We start from the raw sequence: 11683 nt of genomic DNA on the forward strand, positions 1-11683 counted from the left end.
ACGACTCCATGAAAGGTGGGGCTAGGGGCGCGCCTTTGAGAGAGGAGACCTGCCTACACCTTTAAGCGCGGGCGCGCGCGGGGCCTGCGCCTTTAAGCGCGGGCGCGCGCACGGCCCTGGGTTCCCGGCGAGGAGGCCGCGGGAGCGCCCGGACCCGGCCCGCCAGCCCGGCCCCCGCCCGGCCCCCGCCCCGGCCCCGGCGGGGGAGGGGTCTCTGAGCGCGGCCCCTCCCCCTACGTCCCAGCCTGTGCTGCGGTGCCCCCACCCCGCGTGTCCCTGTCTGTCCGTCTGTCCGCGCCCAGGCCTCGCCCCACCCCGACCCCCGGGGCTGCCTGGCCGCCCCCCGCCCCTACCGCAGCCGCCCCCCTCCATCTGGACCATCCCCCGCTGCATCCCGCGAAGCGAGTGGAGACGGCGCTGCCCCACAACCAGGACCCGCACCCCGAAATAGGGGAGCCTGCACCCCGGGATTGGATCCAGAGAACTGGAAACCTGAGCCTTGGAGCCTGATTTGGGGCTGGGACCCCGAGACCTGGAGCCTGAACAGCAGTATTTGGGGCTGAAATCGCAACATCAGTCTCTGGGACCCCAAGATTTGGAGCTGGAACCCCAAGAATTGGAATGTGCACCCCAAGATTTGGAGCCTGAACCTCAAGATTTGGCATCTGAATCCCCAATTTGGAGCTGAGCTCTGAGTTCTATGCCTGGGACCTTCAAATCTGGGACTGGATTCTCATTTCTACACCCAGGAGCCCACTATTTGAGACTCGAACCCTGAAATTTAGGCCTCAGAGTCCAAGATCTGAACCCTGGCATTGCAAAGGGCCTAAACCTGAGTTTGGGCCTGAAATCCTTGCTGCTAAGCCGAATGCTGAAATTTGGGGCGAATCTTGACTCAGCGCCCCAATATCTAAACCCAGAACCCTAGCATCAAATCCCAAGATTGGGCTTGGGACTCAGATCTTAAACTCTCCATCTGTCTGTTTAGCATCCCAAGACTGGAGCTGGGAGACGGTGACTCCGGGCAACCTAGATTGGGGCCTGGGTCTCTAAAATTGGGCCCTTAAGAGGCCCAGTATTTGGAGATCTAAGACCCTAAGTATCAAGGTCTTGAGACTCTTTGGCCACAAATCTGAGTGGAAACACAACAGACAGTTCCTCGACAGAGGCTTTGGGAGCAGGGAAGGCATGACCAGGCACCCCCTCAAGAGCCCTGACCCCTGACCCCTCGGAGCTTGAGGATTCTTGCTCCCTGGGGCGGCTTCCAGCTCAGGTAAGGCTACTGGGAGACCCTGTGGTGGGGAGGGACTTGGGAGGAACTTCATTGCTGGGGGTGGAGGTAAGGAGGACCATGAACCCCTGGGCACCCTTGGAATTTCCCCAGGGAACAGATGTCCCCTCACAAGAGTCTGCCTCGAACACTGTGGACATTTGGCCAGCCCTGCCCCTCTCTGACCTCCTCATCCCCAGCTGATGGCATCTCCAGGTCTGTGACTGCCCCCATCCCCCGGCCCCGCTCGGGCTCTCCAGCTTCTTCCTACCATCCGTCTTATTTGATCATCTCCAGCTGCCTCTCATGTCCACCACTCCTCTCTCCAGTCTCCTTTCTCCATCTCTTCCTCTCACTGACCATCTCTACTCACCTTTTCTCTTTCTGATCATCTTTGACACTTATGTCCACTGGCTCTTCTCCCTGGCTACCTCTGGCCCCCACTCCTCTCAGTGACCATTTCTGTCTGCCACTGCTGTCTTTGATCATCGTCTTTAACACCCCTGTCCACAGCATCTCTCTCCAGCCACCTCTGTCTACTGTTTCACTCAGTGACCACCCTTGACATCTCTGTCTGTAGAACCTCTCTCTAATCATCTTTCAGCAGCTCTCTTACCCGTGTCTACCCCGGACTCTGAGCCTTGACCCGTGACTGTTTCTAACCATCTTTCACCATCTCTCTCTACCATTCTTCTGTCTCTCCTCTCTGAGTTTCTCTATCCACCTTTCCCTCTGTCTAACCATCTTTCACTCTCTCTTGCCCTCTACCCACTCCTGACTCCAACTGCCAGTCTCCGACCATCCGCCCTCACTGACCACCTCTCTTCTCTCAGTCTCTCTTGCTCATTGATGCTCTCTGATCATTTCTAACATCTCTGACTGCCTTTCCTCTCTCTGGTGCCCTCTCCCCACACCCCACACATCAATCTCAGCAGCTGTCCCGTCTCCAGCTGTCTCTGACATGTCTGTTGCCTCCTCCTCTCTCTGACAGCCTCTCTGCCTTTTGACCATTTCAGACCATCTTTGACCATCTCTCCTGGATCTGGCCACCCCTGCCACTTCCCCTCTCTTTGGCCACTCCTCATCTTTGTGACTATCTCTAACAACCTCTCTCGTCTGGTCCTGTCTGCCTACTTCTAATCATTCCCACCACCCTGACCACCTCTTCTCTCTTTGGCCATCTCTGAGTGTCTCTCTTTGACCACATCTAAAGCTCTCTGGCTTACCTTCTCCCCATCCTGATCACTGCTCCTGTTCTCTGCCTGTCTCATTTCTAATCACCTCCCTTCCCTCTGACTTTCTTTGTTCATTTCTTTTCCCTCTCTTCCCTCGTGACACATCTCTCTGAGTCTTTAACCATCTTCTCTGGCTTCTGGTCTGTCTGACCACACTCCTCTCTGACCATCGTTGATCAAGTTCTCTGCTCTCAGCCCACTGTGACCCTCTCTTCTGGTCTCAGACCACCCCGACCCCCTCCAGCACCCCTCTTCTGGCCCCAGCCCGCCCTAACACCCCCTCCTCTTCCCAGCAGGCCGCCCCTGCCCGCGATGGCCGTCCTCCCGCTGCTCCTCTGCCTGCTACCGCTGGCCCCTGCCTCATCTCCACCCCAGCCAGCCTCACCCAGCCCGTGTCCCCGGCGCTGCCGCTGCCAGACACAATCCCTGCCCCTAAGCGTGCTGTGCCCGGGGGCAGGCCTCCTGTTCGTGCCACCCTCACTGGACCGTCGGGCGGCGGAGTTGCGCCTGGCGGACAACTTCATCGCGACCGTGCGGCGCCGGGACCTGGCCAACATGACGGGCCTGCTACACCTGAGCTTGTCCCGCAACACCATCCGCCACGTGGCCGCCGGCGCCTTTGCAGACCTGCGTGCCCTGCGCGCGCTGCACCTGGACGGCAACCGGCTGACCTCGCTGGGCGAGGGGCAGCTGCGCGGCCTGGTCAACCTGCGCCACCTCATTCTGAGCAACAACCAGCTGGCGGCCCTGGCCGCCGGGGCCCTGGACGACTGCGCCGAGACGCTGGAGGACCTTGACCTCTCCTACAACAATCTGGAGCAGCTGCCCTGGGAGGCGCTGGGCCGCCTGGGCAACGTCAACACACTGGGCCTCGACCACAACCTGCTGGCTTCCGTGCCCGCCGGCGCCTTTTCCCGCCTGCACAAGCTGGCGCGGCTGGACATGACCTCCAACCGCCTGACCACCATCCCGCCGGACCCGCTCTTCTCCCGCCTGCCGCTGCTGGCCCGGCCCCGCGGCTCGCCCGCTTCTGCCTTGGTGCTGGCCTTCGGCGGCAACCCCCTGCACTGCAACTGCGAGCTGGTGTGGCTGCGGCGGCTGGCGCGGGAGGACGACCTGGAGGCCTGCGCCTCCCCGCCGGCCCTGGGCGGCCGCTACTTCTGGGCAGTGGGCGAGGAGGAGTTTGTGTGCGAGCCCCCGGTGGTGACCCACCGCTCGCCGCCCCTGGCCGTGCCTGCCGGTCGGCCGGCCGCCCTGCGCTGCCGGGCGGTGGGGGACCCTGAGCCCCGCGTGCGGTGGGTGTCACCTCAGGGCCGGCTACTGGGCAACTCTAGCCGAGCGCGCGCCTTCCCCAACGGGACGCTGGAGCTGCTGGTCACCGAGCCGGGAGATGGCGGCATCTTCACGTGCATCGCGGCCAATGCAGCTGGCGAGGCCACGGCCGCTGTTGAGCTGACTGTGGGTCCCCCGCCACCCCCTCAGCTAGCCAACAGCACCAGCTGTGACCCCCCGCGGGACGGGGAGCCTGATGCCCTCACCCCGCCCTCTGCTGCCTCTGCCTCTGCCTCTGCCAAGGCGGCTGAGGCCGGGCCCCCTACTGACCGTGGCGTCCAGGTGACGGAGCATGGCGCCACAGCGGCTCTCGTCCAGTGGCCAGATCAGCGGCCCATCCCAGGCATCCGCATGTACCAGATCCAGTACAACAGCTCAGCCGACGACATCCTTGTGTACAGGTGCAGGGTCCAGGCGGTGGGCAGTTCGGGTGGGGGAGCGAGGTGGAGCGAGGGCTGGAGGAACACCTACTGATACCCCAGGCTGCAGCACCGGAAGGGAAGCTGCAGGGTTCCAAGGAAATCAGGCAGAGAAGGCAAATGGAATGTGGCAGCAGTGGTAAAAAGAAAGGAGGCAGCAAAAGTAAACAGGAACAGACAGAAAAAGGAAATCTGGCAGCAAGAATGAAAGGTAATCAGGACTTCCCTGGTGGCTCAGTGGTTAGGATACTGCGCTTCCACTGCAGGGAGCATGGGTTCGATCCCTGGTTGGGAAACTAAGAGAGATCCTGCATGCTGCAAGGCGTGGCCAGAAAAAAAAAAAAAAAAAAAGAAGGTTAACTGGGCAGCCGGGGAGGCAAGGTTGAAGGGTTACGAGCAGATTTAAGTAGTAAAGAGAACTAAGTATTTCCAGATGACAGCTAGATTCAAGTCAGGCTGCAGGAATAAAAAGAGATCAAGCAGGAGGGTCCAGGGATCATGGGGAAAATGGAGTGAGGCAGCCCAGCTGCAAAGGAACTCAGTGCATGCTCAATCATTTCAGTCGTGTCTGACTCTTTGCAACCCTATGGACTGTAGCCTGCCAGGCTCCTCTGTCCGTGAGATATTCCAGGAAAGAATACTGGAATAGATTTCCATGCCCTCCTCCAAGGGATCTTCTCGACCCAGGGATTGAACCTGCATCTCCTGCATTGCAGGTGGATTCTTTACCCACTGAGCTGCCTGGAAAGCCTGCAAAGGAACTCAGACCAGAAGTTAAAAGGAAAATGGGGGAGGAGGTTATACAGAGATTAGGCTTTGGGTTTGTACAATGTGACCTGCTGTATGTGTTTGGAGTTCTAACATGGTGACATCTCAGCTTTTTTTTTTTCTTTTTCCAAATCAAATTCAAGTTAGTTCAGGCTCCACCACGGCTAGGTGAACAGGACTGTTCAATCTGGCATTGCTGGGGATTCCCTACTCCCTTCTCCCTTCTCTTGCTGCAAACAAAACCTGGGTTACACACTCCAAGAGTGGGTTACCATGACAGTCATCCAGGCAAGATTGGAACATCTGCTGTGGCCACATGTGGTCACTGATGGTGGCTGTAACCCAGGTGCTACTGACATGTCTCACCCAAGTCCAGCTTTGCATGGATGGCTGGGGATGGCTCCCTGTCCTCTCTGTCCAGCTGGCCCAGGGGTACCACCCTTGACACCCGGCTGCGGAAGAGTGGGCCTCCCAAGGGCTGGGGTCCATGCCTTGTAAATCCAGTATCTGGGTTCCCTTTGCCTCCCCACAAGCCAAAACCTCCAAAGGTAATCACTTGATTTCTTTCTCAGTCCTGGAAATCCAACAAGCTTTTCTCCATTCCATTTCAAAGATAGCCATCCTCAGTCGATTCCACAGAGGGCCCACACCTGAAAATCACACAAGTCCCGTCCACCTTGCTGGGTGAGGTGGGGAGGATGGGACAAGTGCTCTCCTAGATCGTCACCCTCCTAGAGACAATCACGGAGTTCCCTCATTAAAGCCGCTGAAGAATAAAACAGGGATTATAAAACAAGTTAAATCTCCCAACAGGGCGCCCTGCTACAAAAGGAAATATAGTGAAATTGGGTACTAAAGATAAAAGGAAATGGGAAAGATAAGGATAAATTGAAACCAGGCCAGAGAGATAAAAGAGAATCAGGAGACAGAACTGGAACGAAATAAGGCAACAGGGAGGAAAAGAACTCAGCAGCGATGACTGAGGCACATCAGTTTAATGAAAACGGAGTCAGATGACAGGGCTCTCTGGCAAGCAGGCTACGGCTACAGCAATAATAATACGGCAGCGGGGCTCGGGGGACCTTCATTGGCAGGTTAGAAGGAAATCGGGCATCAGCACAACAGGGGATTCAGGCGGTTAGATTAGAGAGAATTCTAGCTTTCCACTAGAGGAAAGTCAGGCAGCTGGGAAAGTGCAACCCAGTCCGGGATGGAGGAAAGTCAGAGGGACAGAGGGAAATTAGGTGAAGGCCTAGAGGGAGATGTGGAGGTGGGATTAGAGGGAAATTGGATGGGCAGGGGGATGGTAGAAAGAAATGGGCATCAGGCTAGAGGAATACCAGGCAGCCTCTTCCCTGGCGGTCCAGTGGTTAAGACTTCGCCTTCCCAAGCAAGGGGTGCAAGTTAGATTCCTGGTCTTCGAGCTGAGATCCCACATGCCTTGGGGCCAAAAAAACAAAGAAACAGTATTGTAATGAATTCAGTAAAGACTTTTAAAATGGTCCACATCAAAAAAAAAAAAGAACAAAGCTGGGCACTGAGTTGTAGAGATGTCTGGCTGGAGGGAACTCAGTGGTGGGCTGACAGGAAATGGGGTGATAGACTTGGAGGACTCAGGCAGTGAGCTGGGGGAGAGGCGGGTGGGGGAACCAGAGTGAAGTCAGGCAGGGGAGTGGAACAAAATTGGGCAGTAAGGCTAGAGGGAACTTGGGCTGCGGGCTCGGGGAAAATGCTGGAAGGGTGGCAGTGCAGGAGGGGAACCAGGCAACGGGATATAAAATGAAACCACACTTGGGAGGCCGTGAGGCTCGCGGCATACTGGGCAGCAGGGGGGAGAGGAAGCGGGCACAGGTGAGAATATAGGCACTGAGGCCAGAGGGAGATCAAAGGGACATTTGAGCAGCAGGAAAATGAGAAGGTGGACTGGGGTAAAGCCGGCTAACAGAATGAAGGGTATCAAACCAAAGGGAATTCAGGCAATGGTTACAGGGACCCCAGGGCCTAGGGTGAAACGAGGCAGTGGCCTCGGGCGGGGGGTAGAGGGGATCTTCCAGACTGGAGAGTTGGGGCAGGGTGCAGGGTGGGTGCTGGGCAGCCAGCGACCTGACCCCCACCTGCCTGTCCCCCCAGGATGATCCCGGCCGAGAGCAGCTCCTTCCTGTTGACGGACCTGGCGCCAGGCCGCACCTACGATCTGTGCGTGCTGGCCGTGTACGAGGACGGCGCCACGGGGCTGACCGCCACACGGCCCGTGGGCTGCAACCGCTTCTCCACCGAGCCGGCGCTGCGGCCCTGCGGGGCCCCGCACGCGCCCTTCCTGGGCGGCACCATGATCATCGCTCTGGGGGGTGTCATCGTGGCTTCCGTGCTGGTCTTCATCTTCGTGCTGCTCATGCGCTACAAGGTGCACGGCGGCCAACCCCCCGGCAAGACCAAGGCTTCCGCGCCTGTCAGCAGCGTGTGCTCCCAGACCAACGGCGCCCTGGGCCCCACGCCGGCCCCGCCGGCCCCTGAGCCCGCCGCACCCAGGGCCCACACCGTGGTCCAGCTGGACTGTGAGCCCCGGGGGCCCAGCCACGAACCCACGGGACCCTAGCCTGGCGCCCACCTCTGCGGCCCAGAAGGGCGCCCCCCGCCGGGGCGGCAGGACCCAGACGCCCCGTGGGCCCTTGCCTCGGACTCACCAAATTGCTCACGGTTTTTAAAACTCTGACGGGGAGGGTGTCGGGGGCACCGGGGCACAACAAGAAAGTCCTATTTTTCTAAGCTTGGGCCTGGGCCCTTGCCCGTGTCTCTGTCTGTTGGGGTTGGCGGTTCGTTCAGGGGTCCGGAGTGGAATGCCTCCACTGGGGAGAGAACCCCGCCCTCCGTCCCTTTCTGTCTGAGGTCCCCGGATGAGCCTGAGGACGGTCCTCCCTTCACCCTGCAGACGTTCCCTGAGTGTCCTCTCTGGGCCTGCCCTGTGCTGGCTCACGCCGTGGCGACCCAGGCAGCCCCCAGCCCTGCCCCTCAGACAGTGATAGCTCAGGGCGATGAGAGACTTGGTGAGGAGGGAAGCCTAGGAGATGGAAGGAGCCCCCAGAAATGTGTCTGACTCAGCCTAGGGTGTGGTCAGGGAGGGCCTCATGAAGGAGACGTGAGCTGAGAATGACATCTGAAGGAGATAATGGGGCAAAGAGCAGAAGGAAAGGTATTCTGGGCTTAGGGCCAACACAAGCAAGGGCTTAGGACATGCAGGGCACTGGGGGCACTGCGGTAGAAGTGAGGCAGGAGGCATGGGCAGGGTTCAGGACCCCCAGGCTGAGGAGCTCAGACTCTGGCCCGATGGTTTTGGGGAGTCACGGAGGAGTCTATGCAAGGGAGGGAGAGGGTCAGGTTTGGGTTTTAGGAAGATCTTTCTAACTGTCAGGACGGTGGATCAGAGACAGAGACAGGCTGGGAGCCTGAGGAAAACCAAGTCAGGAACCTGGGTGGATGAGGACAAGGCTGGACCAGGGGCAGGCGTGGGGGAAAGCAGCAGAGGGTGGGTGAGAACGACAGGAAGCTGAGTGGATCCGTTTTGGAGCTGAAGGGCTGTGGGGGAGGGAAGTGTCCAGGGGAAGGCCCAGGGCTCTGACTGGGGGAGGGACAGTGAATCTGCCCTGATACAGACCAGGGAGGAGGGGCAGGTTTGAGGACGGTACTGAGGCCAGTGTGGGACTTGGTGGACATGGAAGGCAGCCATGCTCACCACTGTCCCACCGATGCCACTGGGACTTGTTGAATATAGGGGTAGGGGCCCAGAGGGTGGGCATGCCATCAAGGGATGGCAGCCAGGAGACCACTAGACCCCTAGTCTAAGACCAGAGCTAGGGACAGAAATGGGGGCTCTGTCAGCGGGGATGGGTCATCAGACTCAGGTCATCAGACTCTCCATATTTAAGGGACAGGAAAATAAATACCTGGGCTGAAAAACAAAGACTGAACAGCAATAGGTGGAGGGACAGAGTGAAACAAACCAGGCAAATCAGAGCCAAGGACTCTTGTGTTTAATGATCTCAAGGCTGTGGTGACCTCAGCGAGAGCTGTGTAGGGGATTGGCTGGGCAGCTGCCAAAGCCAGCTGATTTGACAGTAGGAGGTAAGAAACTATAGACAGGGAGTATAGACCCTGTGGTCCTGTGGGCCTTGAGCCTAGTTCAGGTTGATTGGGGCCTTTCTGCCCCTGTGTCTCTCCAGGGTTTGTCCTCGTTCAGTCTAGATCTGCCCTAGGCCTCCCCTTGGATACCAGGCCTGGAGGTTTGCACGATCAAACCCTGGGTCTTGGAAGTGTCACTGGAGGCCCAGGAATGGATCAGCAGTAGGAGGACCAGCACTCCCTGACCTCAGACCACCGCTGGTACTACCTCCAGAGGCAAGATACGGAGGGAACTTGGGTCCTGTCTTTCTTCCCTGCTGTGTGAGGGGTTTGATGAAGAGCCCAAGACTGGATTGGCCATGCTCATGATCTGCTGCACATGACTTGTCCTTGTGGAATAACATCCTAGATTCTGGCACACCTTTCTTGGTTGGGTGTAGGGCTTGGAAATGATCCTCCATTGACCAAGGGAACAGCCTGAGTCCCAAGGACCTGACCTGATCCCCCAAGTCCTCCAGCAGCATCACGAGGTCCTTCTTCTTGTTTGTTACCCTCACTGGCTGAGGTCAGGTGAAGCCATCAGGGAGAGTGAGGTGTTTTGGGGAAAGGGACCTAGGGAATGGGAGGATGGGATGGATACCTTGTGCCTGCATCAGAATACCACTTGCTGCCATAAGGGGGAGCCAGAGCGTGCCATCCTGCAAACTTCCTTCTAAAATTTGAACAATTAATGCCTGTAGTACTAGAGCATTAATTAATGCAAAGTACTAGGGCTTCCCTTGTGGCTCAGTGGTAAAGAATCCCCCTGCCAATGCAGCAGACACAGGTTCAATACTTAGGTCCAGAAGATCCCCTAGAGGAAGGAATGGCAACCCACTCCAATAGTCTTGCCTGGAGAACCCCGTGGACAGAGGAGCACCATGGGGCTACAGTCCATGGGGTCACAAAGTGTCCAGCATGACTCAGCAACTAAACAACAGCAACAAAAAGAGATTCGATACTGAACAAACATAGGCCCATCCTCCCCTCCCATATCTCACCATTTGGTGAGGGAAACAAGCGTCAAATAAGCAAGTGGAGAGCATGTATGGTGACAAGGTGGGTCACGCAGGAGAGACCCTTGGAACTATGAGACCCTATAACCAGGGCGCTTGACCTAGGTTGAGAGTTTAGGGAGTCTTCCTGGAGGAAGTAACACCTGCTGAGATGCTCAAGCTAACTACTCAGTGGGTGGAAAGGATATTCCATACAGATGAAACAGCACTGCCGGAGGCTGCAGGGCTGGCATGGGTTGGAGGGGAGGAAAAAAACAGTGATCCTGTGTTTAGGTTGGAGAGCTGAAAGGGGGCAGATGATGAAGGACCCTGTGGGCAACTGGGAGGATCCCGGATTTTATTCTCAGTGGCATGAGAAGTCATTGGAGGGTTTTGACCCATAAGGAGAAGAGTCCTCCCTGATGTCTGGGAAGCTCCAGTGGGGGTTCTGTTTACATGTTCATGACAAAGGTGACGCAGGGAGACCAAGGAGGAGGCTACCGCGATGGTGCAGGCAGAAAAAGTGGCCGGACGAGGTTGGGAGCTGAAGTGAGTGGATTGAGAGATCTGAAATACTTTACCCAAGGCCTCCATCCCCTACACAGAAGGGGACAGTGGGGACCACTGTCCAGCTGCCCCGTTCTCAGGCAAGATTGCAGAGACTGGGGAAGAAGAGTTGTGGGGCCTCTGTCTCTGATACCTGGGATCCACCCCTTAGATGAGGAAGGTGACTTCTCTATAGTACAGGAATTAAGGACCTCTTCCAGGTTCAAGAGCTAAGACTGAGGCTGTGGCCTGTGGGGCAGGGGAGAGGGGGATGTGAACCCAGGAAATTCAGTCCCAGAGACAGATGCACACCCACACAGGCAGAAGTAGTGAGGTGGGAGGAGGCACACGGGGGCAGGCTGGTTCCTCTAGCATGGTCCCCTTCTGCCTCCCCAGAAAGATACATGGACCATCCCCCAACCCCATGCAGAAACAATCCAACTCTGGGCAAATATGATCATGTGTCTCTGTAGCTGAAAGTTAAAATGCGGCTTGTCCAACATTGCCTAGCTGGGTCCACCAGTTTTCTGAGCTCAGGGAGTGCTACTCTTTCCACTGTCCATCCCCCATCTGGCTTGGAGGATCCCCTGCACATTTTTGAGACCAGTTTTCCTGGCACCAAAGCTCCAGGCTTCTGGAGGATCTTCTTGAAGACACTGTAGTTCTGATACCAGGACTCTGTCCCCTGTCTGCCTCCTGCCAGATCCTGGGTGTGGCTAACCCATGGTTCCTGAGTGTCTGGACATAACTGTGATTAAATGAGAGGCTTCAGCTAATGCCAAGACTTCACAACGCTACCTGGACGAGTATGTGGCAGAATCAGATGAAGGGTCCTCCGAAAGGGGATGTTTCTTTGCTAGACTGAACTTGGGCATGGTTCCTTCCTGATCACATCTCACAAAAGCAAGGATAGGTATCAATGCTCAGTGTTGCTCTGACCTGTGCAGAATGATAGGGGCCTCC

The 11683-nt window shown here is 57.1% G+C and overlaps 1 protein-coding gene across 4 annotated transcripts; it reads left to right on the forward strand.

Moving 5' to 3' along the window:
- Nucleotides 1-313: 313 nt before the first annotated feature.
- LRFN3 (leucine rich repeat and fibronectin type III domain containing 3) lies at nt 314-7773 on the forward strand. 4 transcript variants are annotated; one of them, XM_061139081.1, is made up of 4 exons: nt 315-1273; nt 1385-1486; nt 2802-4238; nt 7155-7773. In XM_061139081.1, the coding sequence occupies exons 2-4, from the start codon at nt 1392-1394 to the stop codon at nt 7618-7620; spliced, it is 1998 nt and encodes a 665-aa protein (XP_060995064.1). In that variant the 5' UTR covers nt 315-1273; nt 1385-1391; the 3' UTR covers nt 7621-7773. The 4 variants fall into 4 exon arrangements, with proteins under 4 accessions (XP_060995066.1, XP_060995064.1, XP_060995063.1 ...); XM_061139080.1 differs by having other exon boundaries at nt 316-1273; nt 2799-4238; XM_061139083.1 differs by lacking the exon at nt 1385-1486 and having other exon boundaries at nt 314-1273.
- The last annotated feature ends 3910 nt before the right edge of the window (nt 7774-11683 follow it).

This window comes from Dama dama, chromosome 4 (assembly GCF_033118175.1).
Source record: "Dama dama isolate Ldn47 chromosome 4, ASM3311817v1, whole genome shotgun sequence".
Taxonomy (NCBI): Eukaryota; Metazoa; Chordata; class Mammalia; order Artiodactyla; family Cervidae; genus Dama; species Dama dama.